This window comes from Syngnathus typhle, linkage group LG17 (genome assembly GCF_033458585.1).
Source record: "Syngnathus typhle isolate RoL2023-S1 ecotype Sweden linkage group LG17, RoL_Styp_1.0, whole genome shotgun sequence".
Lineage (NCBI taxonomy): Eukaryota > Metazoa > Chordata > Actinopteri > Syngnathiformes > Syngnathidae > Syngnathus > Syngnathus typhle.
In genome coordinates, this window is record NC_083754.1 from 4875403 (window position 1) to 4896645 (window position 21243).

At 40.3% G+C, this 21243-nt stretch overlaps 1 protein-coding gene across 4 annotated transcripts; it reads left to right on the top strand.

Annotated features, from left to right (window-relative positions):
* The first annotated feature begins 1200 nt into the window (after positions 1-1200).
* On the top strand, positions 1201-21041 carry hoxb3a (homeobox B3a). 4 transcript variants are annotated; one of them, XM_061303283.1, is made up of 3 exons: positions 1201-1337; positions 16145-16845; positions 17593-21041. In XM_061303283.1, the coding sequence occupies exons 1-3, from the start codon at positions 1324-1326 to the stop codon at positions 18465-18467; spliced, it is 1590 nt and encodes a 529-aa protein (XP_061159267.1). In that variant the 5' UTR covers positions 1201-1323; the 3' UTR covers positions 18468-21041. The 4 variants fall into 4 exon arrangements, with proteins under 4 accessions (XP_061159267.1, XP_061159268.1, XP_061159270.1 ...); XM_061303284.1 differs by having other exon boundaries at positions 17596-21041; XM_061303286.1 differs by lacking the exon at positions 1201-1337 and adding an exon at positions 8439-9054.
* The last annotated feature ends 202 nt before the right edge of the window (positions 21042-21243 follow it).

Sequence of the window (21243 nt, forward strand, 5' to 3'; positions counted from 1 at the left end):
TATAGTAATCTTGGTACATTACATCCTGTAATCTCGTTTTAAATCACAAACCGTATTCTGTTTCGCCCCCTTTCCCCTGTTAATTTAACGTCAGTGTGCAGCACATTGAACCATTTGAATAATAATAATAATAATAATAATATTTGATTGTAGCCTTTGAATGCGTTAATGAATGTATATTTCTGCACAACAGTTTTTTTATTTTTTCCAGCATAAGCGTTGAGTGCGCATGTGTGTTTTAGAGGGAAAGGGTCGGCACCATAGCTCAAACCCTGACAAGCAAATAGATAATCAACAAGACGAATGACTTCTTTTGTAAGGCTCGGCTCCCGTATTAATTTTCATTTTCTTCTAGAGCAGGTATCGAAAAATAAAGAGCAAGAGAGGGTGTGGGGCGAGAAAATACCATTCCTCTCGATGAACTTTAAACTAAAAATGTGCCCCCTAAATTGGTCCACTCGTATTCCTCGGCCCAGAGAAGATTCCCCATTACATGTTGGCTGATTTCTCTCCGGGCCCCTTGCCAAAGAGACTCCCCTTGGCCATTTATCTATTTTCTTCCATTTATGAAAGCCTATTGCTCCGTAAAGAAACACGCCCAAATATATGTTCGAATACCCAACAAAACAAATTAGAATAGTGTCTCATATGCTTGACTTCCTCTTGCATCTTTACGTGCACCTGCTTTTTCCATCTTTTATGCATGTGACAACATGGGCACGGATTTACCACGCGCTAAATAGCAAAAGCATACTACTGCAAATACCTGCATAACCACAATATTTTATAATATATCAAACATTCTCAGAATCTTGCCCCTCAGTATTTTATTTAATCTTGAAATAAATGATCATCTGCATGCTATGGTCCCCCAAAATGCAATGAGTTTTCAAACACAGCTGGACCTTCTTGCTTTCTTTTAATGAGGGAATATATTTGAGTGAGGATGCCCTCGCCTTGTGAAAAGTTCACCTCCATTATTGGGAAACAGGAGAAAGAGGACTGCCCCCGAGAAGAAAAATGTGAGAATTATACAAAAAAATAATCATTAATCACTAGTTCTTCTTAAACCCTTTTCTTTTTCTATTGTCATCTCGCAGCTTCCTCCAAGGCCCCTTCTGTCAGGAGGTGCGAGGGGCCAAGGAACAGAAGAAAAAAGAAAGAAAACGTCTAGGAAGACATCCCCTCCTCCAACACAACAAGAAAGATTTTTTTTTTTTGGTCCAACTGATTCAATCACGGGCTATTTTTACGCCCTTCGAGAGTCCTGCTCATTGGAAAGAAGATAGGAACTCGAGAAGATGGCGAAGTGTTTCATAAACAATGTACCCTGCAAGGTAAGGCCTGCGTATAGTTTGAACATCTCCGGTTTTGTATTTTGTCTTCCTTGCTTGTTTTGTGATGGCTCCTTGGCATTTTAATGGTTTTATTGCCCTGTGCGAATTAGAAGGCTGGGCTTGCATGCGCGCGCATGCAGGCACGCGTAGCGATTGTGTGAGCGCGCATGTCTGGTACAAATCCCAGCCTTGGTGTTATTTTTTTTCTTTTTCCTTTTGTGTATGTGACCGCCTGCCTCGGCGTCAAAGCGTCACTTCTACATTTGTCACTCACATCTGTTTTAGTGCGTATTTGCTACCTATTAAATATGTTCATTTAAATTAAATACACAGGCACACACACACATTGATTCCGCATGGTAAATGGTTATTTTCGGAGCCGAGATTTCTTTTTTTTAATGACTGCAAACGATCGCAGGTCCGGCTTTCTTGCATGGGCCTGTGTGTTATCTATTGAACAGAGCTGCCGTTTGACCCCATAAGAAATCAATCTGACCAGATTAGAAATAAAAGGGCAAAAGCTCTGGTGTGTCTCAAGGGGATGGAAGCCGCTGCTAGATTCAATACTCGGAGAAGTGAGCGAAACAAATGGAAAAATATGCAGTTGCGCAGCACAGTGTGTTGCGGATTGATGATTGTCCGGGGCCGGTGGTCAGAATGGGTTCAAACAGGGGACACGTTTTTCTGACCGATGAGGTCGAGTGACTCTGAAGCAAGAGGCTGACCTGTGGTTATCCCCCCCCCCTCCCTCCCTATGTTACCCGCCTTGACCTCGCATGGGCTCTACAGCCTCTGCTCATTCGGACATTCCCAGACCTCCTGAGGCCCTGCCTGGCCCCTTAGTCATAACATGCCGAGTTTAGGGCACTGTAAACCACGGAGAGTCAGAGACAAGGAACCCAATCACCTATGGAGAGGTCAGATTCAGGTCACAGTTGAACGGCTAGATTGATAAATATCCAGTCGCATAGATATACACTTGATAAAAATAGACATCGGTGATACCGCAATAAAGTACTCTAATCAATTCTTGAAAATCAACCTCAGCCGAAACAAGTTGACAGCAAAAGATTATCAAACGTAAGACAATTCAAGATTAGATTTAAAAAATTGATATTGGGGAAAATCTTGTTTAGCTGGTTCACTGTATGTGCTAAGATGCTGCACAGACGACATACCAAAATATTTCAGATAACTCCGCTTGATGTAAAAACAGGTGCAACTTCATTTTCACACTGCGTGGGGCAAATCGAGTTAAACGTGTTTGTGAATATGGTGGACAGCATTGTGTGTGGATATGCCCGGCAAATGGAGCACATTTTCTCTTTTTTTCTCATTGGCAGATGTGCAAATTTGGTAGAAAATGTAGAACACATTTTATACTAACCATGTTTAACTTGTGCAGGTGATTTTAGTGATTTGGTGGACACGTGGTGCATGGATGTCATTGTATTTCATTACTGAGCATGGGACAGTGCCTCTGAATCACTGGAAAAAAGAATTTATGAGTGGAAAAACGTTTCCATTTTTTTTCCCCAAGTCAAATTCACTCTCCATTTTTGCAGTTGTCCGTGTGGGTTTAACTCTGATTTGTCTGTGCCATGCAATTGATGCAATTGACAGGCGACCAATCCAGCTCATTACGAATGAACAAGCGGTTTATGGATCACATGCCAAATTATCAATATGTGGACGGTATGTGACTGCATTCAGTCATCATATTTTTTGTGACACCTTGATATTTAATTAAACCTATAGTCATTAAACAGTGTGGTAAATAATCTAATAAAATGTGGACATCTCCATTTAAGAAAGACCTTTGTAAAACCTTAACGGGAACTTTTTTATTATTATGAACTGAGCTTCGGAGGTTCTTTCCGACACATCCATGAAACCGGCCAAGGGAAGAACTCACGGGTGGCGCTCTGCCATATATTTTAAAAAGCAGTTGTGACTCGAGGCAGATTTACGAGTGGCAGTGAAAAAAAATATCAACATGTCAGAGCTTCGCAAATCAATCTCTCTTCCTCTGTTAACGCTGAATTCATAACAACAATAATAATAATAATAATAATAATAATAATAATAATAATAATAATAATAATAATAATAATAATAATAATAATAATAATAATAATGGATTAGGCTACTCGTCACCATAAATCAAAAAAGCGTCTCAGGTGATACATTTCTTTTCTTCATTATAACAAAAAGACAATTTCAGTTTGTCTCGTTTAGTACTTAAAACAGATTAATGATTAACGTGAAGGAAGACTGAACCTTCCCTAATCCATCACGTTCCGCACGAGACCGTAGGATTCTTAAGGTTTGCATGCGTTTGCATGGTTACACCAAATATATTTGTCATTGAGATTACACAATATTTAGATCACTATTTTAATTGAATTGCAACGTAACAGTGCAATATTAACATATAGAAGAACAAGAAACGACTTTTCAGTACTTCAATTTTTAAATCAACGTGATTTGCTTTTATTAGGCTACATTCTGTTTTGGGGATTAATGTCGTATTGCTTCAATTGCGGCAATGTGGCACATTTGGCAAAAGCTGATTCGTTGTCTGGCCGCTCTAGTTCCTCTGCTGCATGCTTATCTTAGCTGTTGTTCACACTCCGAGTACTATAATTTATGGCCATCATTACAGACACCATCATCATCACTGCAAATGTTTGATTTCAATCTTCTTATGGGGAGAATAGAAACGTGCCATATTGCTCTTTGTGCGCCTTTAATTAAATGATTAATATAAATGATAACTCCTTTTTATCAGAATGTGTGTGTTTTTTCTTTAATGCAATTGGTTTACCCCTTTCCGGGATATAAATTTGTTGTAACGAAAATGTTCACGTTTATTGTTGAACTTGGATGGGTTCTTGTGGGTTCAGGTAGCTTCTTGTTTGACCTTGAAGAATTTCTTGCTTGAAAAAGCAAGGTGAGCTTTTCTTCCATGTTCCAATGTTGCATGCATTAGAACTCTGGAACCAGCAGGACACATAAGGGCCAAATTGATTCTCGCTTCAATTGTTGTGGAAGGACGGGAGTTCATTCTTCGACTATGGTTGCTGTATTTTTGTATGCAGAGCTAGTTTGATCAAGATATAGCGCATTTGTTATTAGACATGAATGCAGCACAGATTTTGTAAATATTTAACAATTTGGAGAAAGAGTGTTTGTAAATAATAAGACAAATATAAAAATAATAAAACTTAAAAAATACATATTTTAGATTAAAACAAATGTTTTGAAATTGAAGACAAGGCACTTCAAAGAATCTCTCCTCCTCTGCAGAACGGCTCAGTTATTTTTTAGAGCACTGCACAGTATTTTTTAATTCTTGGCCCACTCGTTTTTTTTTACCTCCTATACTAAAATATGCGCCATTATTCTTGGGTTGGCATTTTCCATTTTATGTCAAATAACACATCGGAACAGGCAACAACTCCGCTACCTCACTTGCAGAGGTTGCAGAATCTGTCTAGAAATATAACGCCAAGAAAAGGTCTCTCGCCTGCTGCGTGTTAGTGTCGTGGAAAATTAAACTATTTTTTCAAACAAAAAGGGAGGGGAGGAGGAAAACACGACCCCCACTCAAAGCAGAGCGAGAGAATAGGGGGGGAGAACGAGAGAGAGAGAGAGAGAGAGAGAGAGAGAGAGAGAGAGAGAGAGAGAGAGAGAGAGAGAGAGAGAGAGAGAGAGAGAGAGAGAGAGAGAGAGAGAGAGAGAGAGAGAGAGAGAGCGAGAGAGAGAGCGAGAGAGAGAGAGAGAGAGAGAGAGAGAGAGAGAGAGAGAGAGAGAGAGAGAGAGAGAGAGAGAGAGGGGGCTGCAATATAACAAATTTGGACGGGTGTGCGTCTTGCGGGTCGTTGTGGACACAACGTGAGTATTGCGGAAGAAAGAGGACCTGCGTGGGGGGGAAACGAAAGCACCCTCCTTCGACGCTGCACTGCTCTCGCCTGCATCCATCACTGGCTCATATAGGCTTTTTAAACACCTTGGTAAATATCCCCCCCAAAAATAACAATAGTGATATTTGACTCATTGTGCATGTTGCTGTCGTGTTGTTTACACATCTTCCTCCGCCCATAATCATCATCATAAGCCATTTTGTACAGTGTGAAATCAATGTTAGCCGATGGCTGTTTATATCTTAAGAAGCACTTTTATATTCTTCTCCATCTCTCCCCCCCCCCCCATCACTTCCTGTCTGCCTCTGCATTCCTCTCTCTGTCCATCCCTCCCTCTCTCCCTTTCCCCTCGCAGCGTCCCTCTCTCTCTCCTTCTGCTTTTTCTCCCTGTCAGCTATAGCAGCCCAGCTACTTCTCTTGATTTATAGTGAGACTGGGTGTCAGCGTGCGGCCGCGCCTGCCATTGTGTGTTTGTGGGGGAGTGCTTTTGTTTATGGCATTGCACGCGATAAGTCGTGAAGCGATGGTGTGAAGGAAACGACGGCCGATGGAGCGATGATACACTAGAGACCAGTAGAGATTGGCTCCTCTCTCAGTTCTCCTTCTTTTCCCCTTCTTGCATATATGACTTTATTTTCTCTATACCTTCCATGCACCCCCCCCATGTTTTTTTTCCCCCTGTGCAATGATTAGCTCAAATGTTTTTTTTTTTCTTGGGAGTTTCAGCTCCGGGTGTTAAATTTCTGCAGTGAGCAATTAACTGAAAATTAGGTTGACACACAGTGGAAGCCCCGGCTGCCATGAAATCTCACCGAGAGTATTTCATCCAGCTGGGAGGTGTGACGGATTAAGATGTAACCTAAAGCCTTCTAATTGGCAACTGACCGCGAGTTTGAATATTTCATACATTCTGCACTATAGGAGACTCCTTTTAATGTTATTTTAGTCAAAATTCCCTGTTAGTGTTTCAAACGGACTAAAAACACATGTGTTGTCCATTTTCATAATGTTTACTCCCAAATTGTTTTTTTAAGAAATTTGGCTGCAGATAAGGCTGCTATCCGTTATTCATGTCAGTGTCTCTGCTTTTACTCAAACCCTCCACCCTCGATTAAACTATTCTCAAATGGCGAAGCAGAACAGAATCCAGGGGCAGTATATGTGTGAATGAGGATATGAAATATGAACATATGTATTTCTGATTCTTGAGAGCATAGGATAAAAAAAAACAGTGTACAATACGGATAACTTCAAGTTTTTATTATTATTATTATTATTAGAATTTCACAAAAAGAATCGTATTCATGCTAAAACACGTTAAACAAATAAAATACAATAACAATGGGGTTCGGATTGCTTTATGATAGCATTTCAAACGAATTCCCGTCCACTCCTCCCATCTTACTCCATTAGATCAAACCTCAGTGTAACCGAATTAGACTTGATCCGCAATTTCCCGTCACATATTGATGAAAATGGGAGCATGAGGCGTAACTTTTGAAAACGTGTATTCCTTCTGTCTGCCGACATGTAAAATATATCCCACAACACTGGGCTTTATCCTTTTACATGTTCTTATCATTTTTATCATTATTGTTATTTATAAGCTATGGTATAAGCCAGCGCGTTTAAAAAATATATATATTTTCAAATATAAAGCGCGTGCCAAATTCCACTTTAGTGGAAGCGCACCAGAGTAAGTGGCAGCAATTCACTTTTCTTATCTTATCTTTAGGTATGTGGCCACTTTTAAGTACGTTTGCTCTGGAAAGATAATGCCAAATCCGCGTAAAATAGTTCAAATATTTGAAGAAACATTATCCACCAAATAGCGAAGGGGGTTATCAAATCGCTCGAACTCTTTGCGTCCACAAATCACAAGTTCCGTATCGGTTGCGGTGAACGAAATGAACAATTGGGACCCGATGTCCATTTTGTTTTTTTAAGGAATACTTCTTCTTCGTCGTCATCTTTATTCAGGTTTATATTTTGTCATTTGTGGTCCAAGGCCAGCAGGCAGAATAATAATGACAAGCGGTAATACTTCACAAAAACGGCCCGTGTTGTCTTCGTTATATGAGCACGACTTAAAAGCTATAGAATTTCATTGAAAATATCCGTTGCAACGTTATGAACACTATACAATTAAAGTGTTTGTCGGATCCTGCACGTAGGATGTGTCTGCAGTGAACGAATATTTTGGAGACTTACATTAAAAAACGTAGACCTAAATATTATATGGGGAAAAAAAGACACGCGTATAAATAGCCTATAAGATACAAGCACAAAAGGTAGACAAATCATTTAAATATTCGTTTGTGAATATAAAACAGATACAGTACCTAAAGAAAGCGAGTAAGGAAAAAAAAAAGAAATAATCAGTCTTCGAAACGGTCAAAAATAAATCAGGCGACAACAAGGCTCCCTAAATTGTGCACGCCAAAGGATTTAAGCGATGTAAATTTAATAGATTAACAAATCCGTATCAACATGTAACACCCGTACTATGTGTCATTTTTAAGGCTTTATACATCTGAATTTTGCTCTATTATTATTATTATTATTATTATTATTATTATTATTATTATTATTATTATTATTATTATTATTATTATTATTATTATTATTATTATTATTTGCTGTTTTCCTCGTTGTGTCTGGATTTTCTTTCTTGTGGCCGCGTGGGCATGTCTATACGCGTGGGAAGATAACACACAATACATACAAAGGCAGAGGAGCAAACAAAACAAAGCGCACGTTTCCGTTCGTATTTGACCCTTTTGTGTTTTTGCGGCGGGTTTGGTCCTATTCCGCAGCATGTGAAAACAAAATTGCAACGACGTAAATATTTATTTGCAATTATGTCAATAACGTAAGACATAATTGCAAGTAAATATTTACGTCATTGCATATATATATATATATATATATATATATATATATATATATATATATATATATATATATATATATATATATATATATATATATATATATATATATATATATATAGAAGATATGGATATATATATATATATATATATCACATATATATCCATATCTTCTTGTTCCACTGCTGATTGCTCTCAGTTTGACGCCATGTAATAACCAACATCTGGACCGCGTGCAGGCAAGACAGACAGGCAGGTCAAAACGAACCTCACCGACCCCCCTGGCCCGCATCAACCAGGCTGCCCTATTGGACAGAGACAAGAACCAGAATCCCCCTCCTTCTCTCCGACTGCTTAGGCATCTCTTGGCTCTCAGTTGGCTGCTCGGTTCAGAAAGAGTTCACTCAGTGATTCCGGTACATCCCGCACATAGGCAAAATCGGAACCGCAGGGTCCAAACCACCACAGGAAATGTGAAGGGAGAGAAGCAGGTTAGTAGAAATCTGATGCATATGCAATGTCCAATACGTGGACGATATGATTAGAAAAACGTGACAGAATAGCGTTTAGAGAAAGGGGGTCGTTTTATTTTGCAGTCTTAATCCCATTTTGTGTCATTGGTACACAAATACTCTGGGAATAAGAAGCCTGCAGCGCAGTGGAGGAGGAGAACGAAGAGAGAGCGCCTGCGCGTTTTTTTTTTTTTTTTAAAGGTAGCGGAAAAAAGGGGCCCAGACCTAGCAGACCACATCTGCTTGTGATGCCAGCCAGCAGTGTGAGCATTTAAATTCGCACTGAAAATCAATCAATGCTTTCCCGAAACAAAACACCGTGCTGGGTTTTTGTCAAAATGTCCTCAGGATAAATTTGATCCAAGCAAATCACCAAAAATAAATCCAGGTAAGTTGTGCCCACGCGTCTGCATCTTGCATGCTCATGTCCTGCTGATGTGCGTTTCCGAAGCATGCATGCCGATCCCACGCGCTGTCACTGTCCTGCTTGCCAGTGTTCTCTGGAGCTCACTGAGACGTTCATGCGGCGTCCCCACGTGTTTGCTCCGCTCGTGGACAAAAAACTCGGTTCCCTCTGTGCGTGTCAGTGAATCATTCCTATGACAGATGCCTTGGATAGGTAACAAACAAGGGGCCTGCAGCCTCGCCATTCTCTCTCTCTCTCTCTCTCTCTCCCCCCCCCCACACACACAAGAACAAGGCAGAAAGGAAGTAAGAGAACGTGCATGTAGCAAATGGATCCTGGCAGCCAGGTGGAAGGGAAAAAAAAAGATCTATAGCTGCACAATGATTTATGATGGTGTGAACAGATTGTTTACTCTCAACTTGCACCACACTCTTGTCCTTGCTTTTGTCTCATCCTCAAATTTCAGTAATGTGCTACCATGTGTGGAGAGGTCAAAAGTTTGCTACTTTATAGAGCCATCGTGTGGCAAACAGTTTCTAATAGTTCATATTGGTTTTGGACACTTTTGAAACATCAGTTACTATATATGGGCAGAATAAGATCAAATAAGCACACACTTAAAAAAAAAATAAAACTGCTGTGGTGTCTTCCCTGATGTCAGGGCTTTCTTTGAGTTTGAGGTTAAATATTAGCATCTCTGATAAAGATTAACTCCACCATCAATGGAAGGTGCTGATGACATGAATGTCTGACCCAAGACTGACCAAGGGGTGAATACTTTAGTGTTGTGCCTTGCCTATACACAAAAGTACTTTGACATGTTGGTAAACTCATTGCTCAGCCTAAGGTGTAATGCCAAATCGTTGGAGTGCAAAATGCGCATTAGGGGGTCACCATTTGAGTTGGGGGAGTTGTTTAACTTAATCTGAGCTGATTTATTTCAGTATAGACGGCGCATTTTATTAAAGTTGTCATTTGTTAGCAGCTTATTGTTGTAGTTTTGAAATCAGGCCACTGGCCTGGCCGGTTTGCAACCATGGATGGAGGGTGCAAAAATAATTGGGGGTGGGGCTTGAGGCATTAGGTCATGAGCTAACATTTTTTTGTTAGTCTGAGGAATTTTACCAAATCTTCAGTCTGATTTTGAGTTACAACCAAAGTGTAATGAAACAAAGACCAGAAAGAGACTCCCAACACTCCATTTTTAGCGCACATGGCTTTTGAAAAGCAGTGTTGACAGATGTGCTTGTGTGTCATCAACCTGCAGGAGGAAGAAGGAAGGAGATAAAAAGTATCACAATGAAAGACCTGTCGTCACTTCCCATTTAGTGTCTGAGGTCAAGGTGATGATGCTGCATGACTGTTCAACCTCATTAAACATTTTCAAAATGACTTGATGAGAAATGTCGCTTTGGAAGTGGGGAAGGGTTTTTATTTTGATAATAATTTCATGGTGGAATGATTACATAGTTGACAAATAAAATAAAGTCAGATCGGCTGCAAAAATTGCAAAAAAATACCCCTCCTGACCTATTTTGTTCAGATTTTGGCTCATCAGCTGAATTGTTGACTACAGACGGCCTCCTTTTGTCTTGGCCTGCATGCTAGCTTGCCAAGCTAATCGGGCCTCCATCATTCTCGGGACAACCTGTGACTTGTCAACTTGCACCGTTTGTTTTATGCCTTCAAATTTTCTGCGCACTCGCCGTGCTAAGTGGGAGAGGAAAGCCGAGCTGATGATGTGATGAGAATACACCCCAGTCAGAGATGTGGGTGAGTGCATGGAGGGAAACAATAAATAACTTTATGGTGGAGGTATAGGCACTTGAAGAAGTGGTTTTTATAGTGCTGCTGGTACCATGAAAGTCAGGAGAGCCTTGCTGTTGATTTATGACTTTTGAAAAAACTGTCAGGAGCCCAACTAGAGGCAGAGTCGAACAGCAATTTTATTCCGTCATTTTGATATTAACATCTGCAATGCTATATCATATAAGAACTGTGGAGACTACTTGAACTATTTATTCAGATATTTTTCAATAATTATTCTGCTCTAAAAAATGAGCATAACTGGACTTTTATCCGCTCGTATGCCTTAAGGCCAAAGCGATGGCGAGAGAAATTATTTATGACCTCTGTGGATCCATATCTGCCTGGAAGTAGCAAGAACATAACGCCCCGCCATCCCCACTAAGAATCTGATATCGCCACATTGAGGTCAGACTGGAATTTCAAAATATTAAAAAAGAATTAACTAAATTAATAATAGTTGGGATGCAAAATACAACAATATCCATTGTGTTATGGATTAAGTTGGTTAATGGTTCAGTAGTTTTGTCAATGTGCACCTAGCAAGTGGAATATATAACGCTGGATTTGTTTTTTAAACAAGGGGGATGCGTGACTTGTTCCATGTAATTAATACAATGTTCACAATCAATAATGTCCACTCCAGTACTTGATGCAGTTCATGTTGCTTCATTCTGGGATATGGGGAATCGTTTAAGGTCATACCTGTCCATTAGGCTACACTACGTTTCTGTTCTCTATTGGATTTGCAAGAACTATGATGCCATGTCTCTTTTCCCCTCTTTCCTTTATTCCCACATTGCTGCCAACATCAGTGCTTACGAGATCTGTGGAGGGTGCCCTTTACCATCAAAGCACCAGGACATAGAAGAAACTCTCTCAGTGAGTTTTACGCTGTACTTTTTTATTCTCAAAGTTAATCGTGGCTATGAATGTGTGCATGCATGGGAGTCATTTAAGTTATTTGCATGCAGTGTGTGCATGTGCGCATGTGCTGGATGACAGGATATTATTTATTATATTATTTAAATAGTATAAATGTAAAAGCAGTCAAATATGCCTCATAGATAGATAAATATAGAAAACATGACCGATATAATAAATAACATATAATGAAGAATACAGAATATATTAGCATTAAATTAAGACGCATTTATACAAATTTGAAGAGGTTAAATTGGCACGCAAATATTCTTTAAATGTATGTTTGTGTGACTGTGCAATATAATGTATAATGTCATGCGCTATCTTAATGTGGCAATTATATGATATATCCGCAAATGCAACAGGAAGTAAGCGAGTGTGCTCATCAGATGATCAATTAAAAAAAGCCTCTTGTAACCACCTTAAATGTGTAAATTTTAACTGGTACCATAATTTCGTTTGAAAGTTTCTTAAATCACAATCGATGCATCTCCTTGTGTGAGGTCATTGAGAAAGTAATATATTTCCTTGAACAGTCTGAAATGTTGAATCCGCAACTCACACAACATTAAATTGTCCAATAAAAATAAAAATGAAACTTCGCAATCAGTGGTGTTCTTTCACAAGCGTGCACTTCCCCTCTGGGTGCATGTCTCTTCCCCCACACATGGTTCGCGTTTTGGAAAAAACGTTTGGTTAATGAGTAACGTGGTCTGAGCAGAACCTTCAATTAACAAAAGGCTTTGTTGAATAAAAACTGCTGACCGGCACATTTTTGGCTCCCACCTTCTTCCCCCTACATGGAGCTAATCCTCCCATTTCAGCAGCCAGTAACCAATGCTATCTGCTTTTAACTTGTTCTACATTTACAAGCACGCTCATGCAGAGAGCTCGTAAGTCTAAACGCCTTGCATGGGAAAAAAAATAGAGGGGAGTTGGAAAGAGACTATGCAGTGGCATGTGAGAACGACTAGGCTGGGAGATTCTCAGCAACGATTTCTAAATGCTTTTACTGTTTAATCTATTCTTGAAGATGATGTTGTTCCCTCTCAAGGATGTGTGTGAACGGTTGTGCTTTGTGAGTCTAATAAGATGGATGGACCGATGGATGGATGGATGGATGGATGGATGGATGGATGGATGGATGGATGGATGGATGGATGGATGGATGGATGGATGGATGGATGGATGGATGGATGGATGGATGGATGGATGGATGGATGGATGGATGGATGGATGGATGGATGGATGGATGGATGGATGGATGGATGGATGGATGGATGGATGGATGGATGGAGTTGTGTGCAATTCACGAATACGGATGCTCTAGCGTGTGTAAATGTCTTTTTTTTCTCCCAGAATAGAGGTGTTACGTCATATGACGTAACTATGGCACTGATTCAATATTTTTACATTTCCCTCTGATTAAAAAAAAAATAATCCAAAACAATTCGCCAATTCAATTGACTGCCGAAACATATGGTCAGGGCATCGTCGTTTTTGTAATAAAATGAAATTACATCACAGTTTGCGAGGAGTTTAAATGAACTGAGCTGGTGGAAACTGGAGCGCTACATCCAAACAATTAAAGCGCGCTCCTAACTGAGCGCTCAACAATAATAGATAATCACTATAGCCTACAGCATCTTAAAATTGTTTTTTTTTTTTCATTAATCGGTGTGGTATAAAGCGCAAACCTAGCATTTGTTTTATTTATTTATTTAGAGCACGGACCGAAAGCATGCAGTGAGACGTTCAGGATACAAGAGAAAGGAAAACCATGCGCAGATTAAAGTTGAATTAAACTATTGAATCATTAACGGTCCCATAATTTGTGTTCCTTTGGGGGCTATATGTGGCTGGTCGTTGGAGCAGCAATGCAAAAAAAAAAAGACATTTGAGGTCATTGTTATCAACCAGCAGCGGTGCAAGCAGGCAGGCAGCGCTGGTAGTGGAGGGGAGAGGGGGGCGGGGGTCTACAGCAGGCAGCAGGCGGGCTCCCGGTAAGCTCGTTCAGCTTGTGTGCTAGCCATAGCCTGTCGGTAGGCTGTCCGTATATTCCACCTGTTTAAACCGCCCCCCCCTCCATCACCGAGGTGCTGAATTTGTCCACCTCTCGCATCCGCGGAGCGTTCATGTCACACGGCGTCCGGCTTGCCGCCCTCCGCGGCCGCTGGCGCCAGGAGGTGGTGGTGGTGTTGTGGTGGCGGCAGTGGCGGCTGCAAACAGCCGCCCGCTAGGCGAGAAAACATCGGAGCGCCTTGCGCAGGAAATAGAGGGAGCAGCAGGATTCTTCATGGATTTCATTATTTTGCCATGATTAATGAAATGTCCCAGTGACGGCAAATCTGTGATGCGATCTTGCTGGGTCCTATCGGGATTGTACCGGGACCGCCGGTGCTAATAAAGGTAAGGATGCCTCACAGTGGGCAGGCCAGGCGCCAATGCACGAGCGCGTACAACAAAGCAGAAATAGCTCGTATTTGCGCATTGTGCACCACTTTGGGGTTGGCTCGGTTATTTATGACCCGCATGTGCTCAATGCCGGTTCAACAAGAGTTCACTATGCGTTAAACTGTTTTATAGCCCCCCCCCCCCCCCCCCCCCACCTCACCTCCCCTTCCACCTATTCCGCTTGCCCTTTCTTTCTCTCTTAAATGTTTCACTCCCTCATTCCTTGTAATTTTTTTTGGTTTTTGAAATAACCTATTTAATGGCTGACTCTATGATTCGTACAATTTATCTTCTGGTTTTACTCTTTTTCATTTACCTATATATTTTAATTTATTTATGCATTTTGTTATTTAGTCATTCCTTCATGCACGTAGCGTCCCCCCCAATGTATATTTTAAATTTGTTTCAAGACGTTTGTAGCATATACACATCACCACAACATCAATCCGTAGAGTATTTATTCTGTATTAAATGAAATTCCCCCCGTGTTTGTTTTGTTTTCTAAGCCTTTCATATTGTTAAAAAAATGTCATAAATCGGTTTCGTATCTCCAAGCTTGCATGGTGCGTCACGGCAGGCGCCATTTGTAATTTTATATCTCAGGATGAAGCAGTCACTGGACACCAAGGCCGACCTCTCCCTCCCTTCGTTTTTTGTTTGGGTGCTTGTGTCACTATGCTTATTATTCTGGGAGACGTCTAAGAAAGTTGGTGATTGTATAAAGCTGTTGCCCTTATAAAACAGGGGAAGATAAATTACGTTTGCCCGTTTTAATCGTAAAACAGCTATGATTCAATAACATAGTCCTCCTACCCTCACTGCCATGGTCTCGCTAGCTCCCTTTTTTTCCCCTTTTTTTTTTTTTACTCCCCCTCTGCTTGTGACTATTCCTCAGAGTAAATAATTAGGATTCCAGCTTGTCTTGAGGAAGATAAATGGCTGACATATGTGACGTGCTGAGAGCTGGAGAGGGGCTGGACAGTGTCTCTGATAAATAAAAAGCTTACGAATAATATTTTGAAAAATATCCGCACTGATTTAGGTTGATAATGTTTGTCATTATTATGTACGTATAGACTCATTCCCACTTTGTTGCTTAATTTTAGTGTAGACTTTTTATTTAAATACCAATTATTATTATTTTATTAATATTATTATTATCTATCTATCTAACTTATTTATCTTTAGCTTTTTATTTAAAAAAGTTTGTATAGAGTGTGAAATAAAAAATAGGAATGCATGAAATGTGTGAATACATTTACAAATACATTTAGGTGTAAAAATGACAGCTTTTAAATTAGCAACAATGAGGCAAGCCTCAAATCCAATACAACATTGACAGAAATAGGCTATTTGCATTAGCCACGTTAGAACACATACAAAGTGACCAATTTACCAGTGCCTTTCTCTAAAAAAAAAAAAACACACACCTATGTATTTGCAAACACTCGAACAATGCAAGGAAATGTGTCCTATAGCAAATAATGTCTCATATTAAGAAATAAAAAAAGAACACAGGACTTAATCATGCAATTCTTCATTTTCAATGTTTGCTAATATGTTATTTTGCAAATACTGTATTACATTTTACTCCTTGCTCATGCATTAATTTCCCCCTATTTGAGTCACATACAGTATGTGTGTGCATGTGTATGTCTTTCTTTGACGTGAGTGTGCGTGTGCATGTGTAAAGAAAGAGGTCTGCCCTCCTCATGCCCCCTCCACAAGAGCATCTGCAGCCTGTGCTCGGGCTCTGAAGGGAAGGGGGGGGGGGGCAGGAGGTGAGGGAAGAAAAGCGCCGGATTCTATTCATGTCATGGCGCCTTTCAGTGGCAGAAGATGGATTTATCTCTCTCATTTCTTGTTTCTGCTTTTCCTAACCTCTTAGGTCAGATTGCAGGGGGCCATTCGAGAGACACCGTCACGTGACCCCTGGTACCAAATGGTCTTCCGGCAGTGGTTCTCAACAAGGGCCGGAGCTAAAGACGACATTGCCACATTTCCCAGACATGCAGAAGACAACATACTACGACAATTCAACTCTTTTTGGTGGCTACGTGTCTTATCAGGTGCAGGGGGCAGCAACTGCACCTGTCAACAGCTTTGGGGGCTATGAAGTCCAAGGGTCTCATCATCAGCCAGCCTTCCAGTCGGCAACCCATCTGGACGTTGACTCTTACCACCGAGCCGCCTGCTCTTTGCAGACACTGGGTGGTGGCAGTGGGCACCAGCAGCAGCAGCAGCAACAGCTAGCCAAAAACAAGGAGCCCAATGGAAGCTGCATGAGGCCCACCCTGCCTCCTGAGCACCATGCTGGCTCCCAAGTCTCCCCACCATTGGCCCCCAATCCAAGCGACAGTAGTACCATAGCTCAGCAGCCAGGGGGCAGTGCTGGTGCCTCGTCAGTCCCTAAATCAGGCCTCAATAGGTCATCGAATTCTTCCTCTTCCACGTCATCCTCCACTTCTTCCTCCTCTTCTTCGCTGCCATCCAACCCAACTTTGGCTAAGCATATATTTCCCTGGATGAAAGAGTCTCGCCAAGCAACTAAGCAGAAAAACTGTTCGCCTAGCAACAACTCGGGCAACGGTGTGTTTTCCCCATCTTTTGAATTGTTCCACTCGTTTTTGATATTTTGATATTTTTGTGTGTTTGACTTATAAAAGCTAGCACAATAGTGATTTTTCAATCGTCGTAGTTTCTGCAAAAAAAATCCACCTGATGCTGAACCGAGCCCTTAATTTTTAAATATGACTAAATGTTTTACGATATTACATATTAGTGCTAATATGGTATTATTAATATGACAACCTAATGTGCTAGGTGAAAAGAATATTTCTAAAAGTTTATTTGGGTCTATGATAAAAAAAAAGTGTAATTAGATTCTCAGTTTAAAAAAAAATCACAATTTGCTAGAATCTGAATCAGAACTGATATGAGCCTTTTAACATACCTGACTTCTTTTTTATGCCAATCAACATGCTCCTAAAATATGTCTATTTCTTGCATTCTTCATTCTTAGTAATGTACTAAATATAAGTTGAAGTCCACCTCTACATGATTTGTGCAGACATTTTTTCCTGCTGCAGCTATTGTAGCTGTAGGGGCTTTGTCTTTCTGGCCAAGATGCAATTTAGCGGCCCTCGACCAGTAACAGCCTTGCTCTCTTAATAACTGCCACTGTTAGAAAGCGGTGACAACTAATATTAGGGGATACTAACCTCTGCCTACACAGTATCGCTTAATCTTCTCATCTGCTGTCTCATCCCTACATGTTTTATTTTTTTTTTCTATTTCGATCGCAAGCTTTGTCTGATCCATTTTTTCCTCTGCCAGCAGCATCGGGTGGAGGTGAGAGCGGTAGCGGCGGGGAGAAGAGTCCAACTACCGGATCATCGGCATCCTCGAAACGAGCACGCACAGCGTACACCAGTGGCCAACTTGTTGAACTGGAGAAGGAATTTCATTTCAATCGCTACCTGTGCCGTCCACGGCGTGTGGAAATGGCCAATCTTCTTAACCTTTCTGAGCGCCAGATCAAGATCTGGTTCCAGAATCGACGCATGAAGTACAAAAAGGACCAGAAGGCCAAGGGATTAAGTTCTAGCTCAGGAGGGCCTTCACCAACTAGCTCACCGCCTCTGCCCATGCAATCCTCTGCGAGTTATCTCAACTCAATGCACCCGATGGTTGGGGGAGGTGGGGGAGGAGGGTCAGCCTATGATGCCCCATCTCCTCCATCTTTTGGTAAACCTCACCAAGGAGTTTCATACTCCATGTCCACTGCCTACTCCAATCTCCCAATGAAGGGCTGCCCTCCACAACAGAAGTTTAGTCACCAAGATCAAGACTACGGTGAGCCACATCCTCACCACGGCCTCGTGCAGGCCAACACTACCAGCTTTGGAACTCCCACTAACATGCAGGCCAGTCCAGTGTATGTGGGGGGTGGCAGCTATGTGGAACCCATGCCTGGCTCTGGACCCTCCATGTATGGCCTAAATCACCTGGGCCCAACACCATCCCATCACCAAACCATTGAATACAATGGTGGAGGGCCCATGTCAGCCACTAACCAGCATCATGTGAGTGGAGGGGTACCTCCAGGTCCTTGCGACCCACCCAGTCATACAACGTACACAGAGCTCTCTGCGCACCATACCTCGACTCAGGGCCGAATTCAAGAAGCACCCAAGCTCACTCACTTGTAGCACTGGGAAGAAAAATGAAGGATGACCACACAAAATTAACAGGCTGATTTGCAGGAAAAGCTATGGAAGAAAATGAGATGGAGAGGAGCAATTCAGTGGTTTATGCTTTACATGCACTTAGGGAAGTAATCAATGTTTGGCTCAATATTGATGTCATCACTGTCAACAAAATGTCAATGTACTTTAGTCTTAGAAAGACACTTCATTTGAATTTTTATTTATTAATTTTGAATAGGGAAAAAAAACATCCTGTACCGCTAATCTTTACGGAGCAGGCAGTAAGTCCATGTGCAGTTTTTTTTTTGTTTTTTTTGTGGCCTCGACCCACATTTTAAAAAATATGGTTATTAGATTGTTCTAAATCAGTGATGAACAAATATTTGTACGCCACAGATCGGTTCATAAAAGTACCCCCAACCCGAATGAGAAAAAGTTGGGAGAGGAAATGAATGGATGAAAATTCAGAACAAATGAGTGACAACCTTAAAAGAGAGCCATTTATTTGTCTTTGGTATGTCCCATCGAATTCAAAACTAGCATCAAATGATCTCCGTAGATCTCAAAATAATTGCTCACTTGAATAAATGGAAAACTGTTTATTAATATTCTTGAATAACATAATCTGAGACTTCATTTAAATAATAGACACCCCAGAAGACCCATATACAAACCAGTCTTCCAGATGAAATAGTGGAACATTTAATGGGAAGTTACTGAGGTGCTAAGATTAATGACAGTGAGGTTTCTTCCCCTCCAGGCAACACATGTTGTTGTCATCTGAGCTGAGTAAGTTGAGCTCTTAGAGAAAGGAAAGAATAGCTGGCACTCTTCACTCTCGCCTGTCCAGTAAAGTGCATAAAAACGCTGATTGATCCTCTGTCTCTTTTCATCTCCTGCCATAAATTTCTGTGTGGATCCAGATTTAATCACAGACCCATTGTTTTCGATATGTCACAACAGCACATACGCTCTAATTGGGGCGACGTTTTTTTTTTTACAATTCAATTTATGCATCTGTACACAACACCTACAATCACTTCTTTTTCCAGTCCAAAAGCTTCAAGGTTGTAGATTCACATACAATGTCTTGCTAAGTACTTTAGCGTACCATCTTTGTACACACAGCAATGCTAAGCTAGTTTCATTATTGTTGGTAACTGCAGTCAGGTAACGCCAGCTGCTGATGTTGTGACAATGTTTGTTTATTACCATACTTTCGCACATCATTGATACAGGGTATAGAGTTGAGAATGCTTTTTACTTATGCCCATTCTCTCCCTCACTTTCACTAATGGAAGGGTTTACATAAATAGGTGGGCATAATTCTTTTATATATAAATATATTTGTTGGGTTTTTTTCTTGCATATTTTGACTTTCGAAATGGATACAGGGTATATATTTGAACAAAAATGCCAGTCCCAGGAATGTGTACACATTTTTGAAAAATATGGGTTTATTTTTTTAAATCATTAGTAAGGAGTTGGGAGCAAGACACAAAACATAAAAAAAAAAAAAAAAGAAAATTATTAACTCACTGTTAAAAGAATCAAAGGGGAAGTGAACCCACTTTTTTTTTTTCAACAGTATGTTTTGAGCAGTCCAACTCGTCAAAACATCATGTTCTGATTATTGTTTCATTTATGGAATATGAATTAAGCAAGCAAAATCGACTTTTTTTATGCAGCTCCGGGGGCGGCCATTTTGCTTTTGCTGTTGATTGAAAATGACATCACAGTTGCCTCATCTCAGGTCACAACCAATCACAGCTCATCAGTTTTTTTAAGCTGAGCCATGATTGGTTGGGACCTATAACATCACGTGGCAAAATGGCCGCCCCTAAGATGTATAAAAGCCGTATTTAGACTAGTGAGGGCACATAAACATCATATTGTAAAGAAAAGTTTTGAGTTGACTTCCCCTTTAAGTGTGTCTGGCCCACTATACACTACTTGATGCTCTGAAAATATACTCATATTTTTCAAAAGTGTGATTTACACAAATGCTTTTTGCATCTGGGTGTCGTTGTTGCACTTAGAGTTTACATTTTTTAAGTTTAATGTAAAAAAAAAAAAAAAGTTATTTTGAGGAAGCCTCTCCAATCAGAGTCCTTCGCAAATGTGCGTTCAAGTTAACGTTCATATAAAATATTTATTTGTTATTGCCAGTTTAAAATAATTCTCTCTCTCCATTATCATTATTTATCCATTGTGTATTTATATTGATAAAAAAATGTAATTTTCTAGCATTTACCTGTTACGAATGAAAAACAGCATTGTGTTTCTTCTTTGTCGATTGTACTAAAGTTACAATTTTAGTTCTTGTATTTTGATAGGGAATAAGTAATTTTTAAGTTCCTACAGTTCTTTTTACAAGAATGTCTTGACATGTAAAAGGAAATAGCAGGGATGGGGATTGGTAACCCATCCATGCAAAATTTTGACAACATATTAGCCAGGGGAAAGAATAAGACTTTTTGGGGAACAATGACTTCTTTATTTTCCCTCTAGCAACTTTTTATTTAATTGTTTATAGAGTTGTCTGTCCAGCAGTTCCTTAATAAAATGTTACTTTATTCAGAGTTTCATTCACTGTTTCAACATAATCTCAGATAATTGACGTCACACTATAGCAGAAAACATGTTACAATAAATAACAAAAACAAAACATCAGTAGAAAAAAAAAAAGCATCATGTAGAACCTTTTAAAGAATGCACGCAAACATATAGTCACTATTAAGCTTCGAGATGGCTATAAATGCAAATGATACACCCACTC

Excerpts from the sequence above, each read along its gene's own strand:
- hoxb3a (XM_061303283.1), top strand. Across the intron at positions 16,846-17,592 it reads TAGCAACAACTCGGGCAACG|CAGCATCGGGTGGAGGTGAG; the intron begins GTGTGTTTTCCC and ends TTCCTCTGCCAG.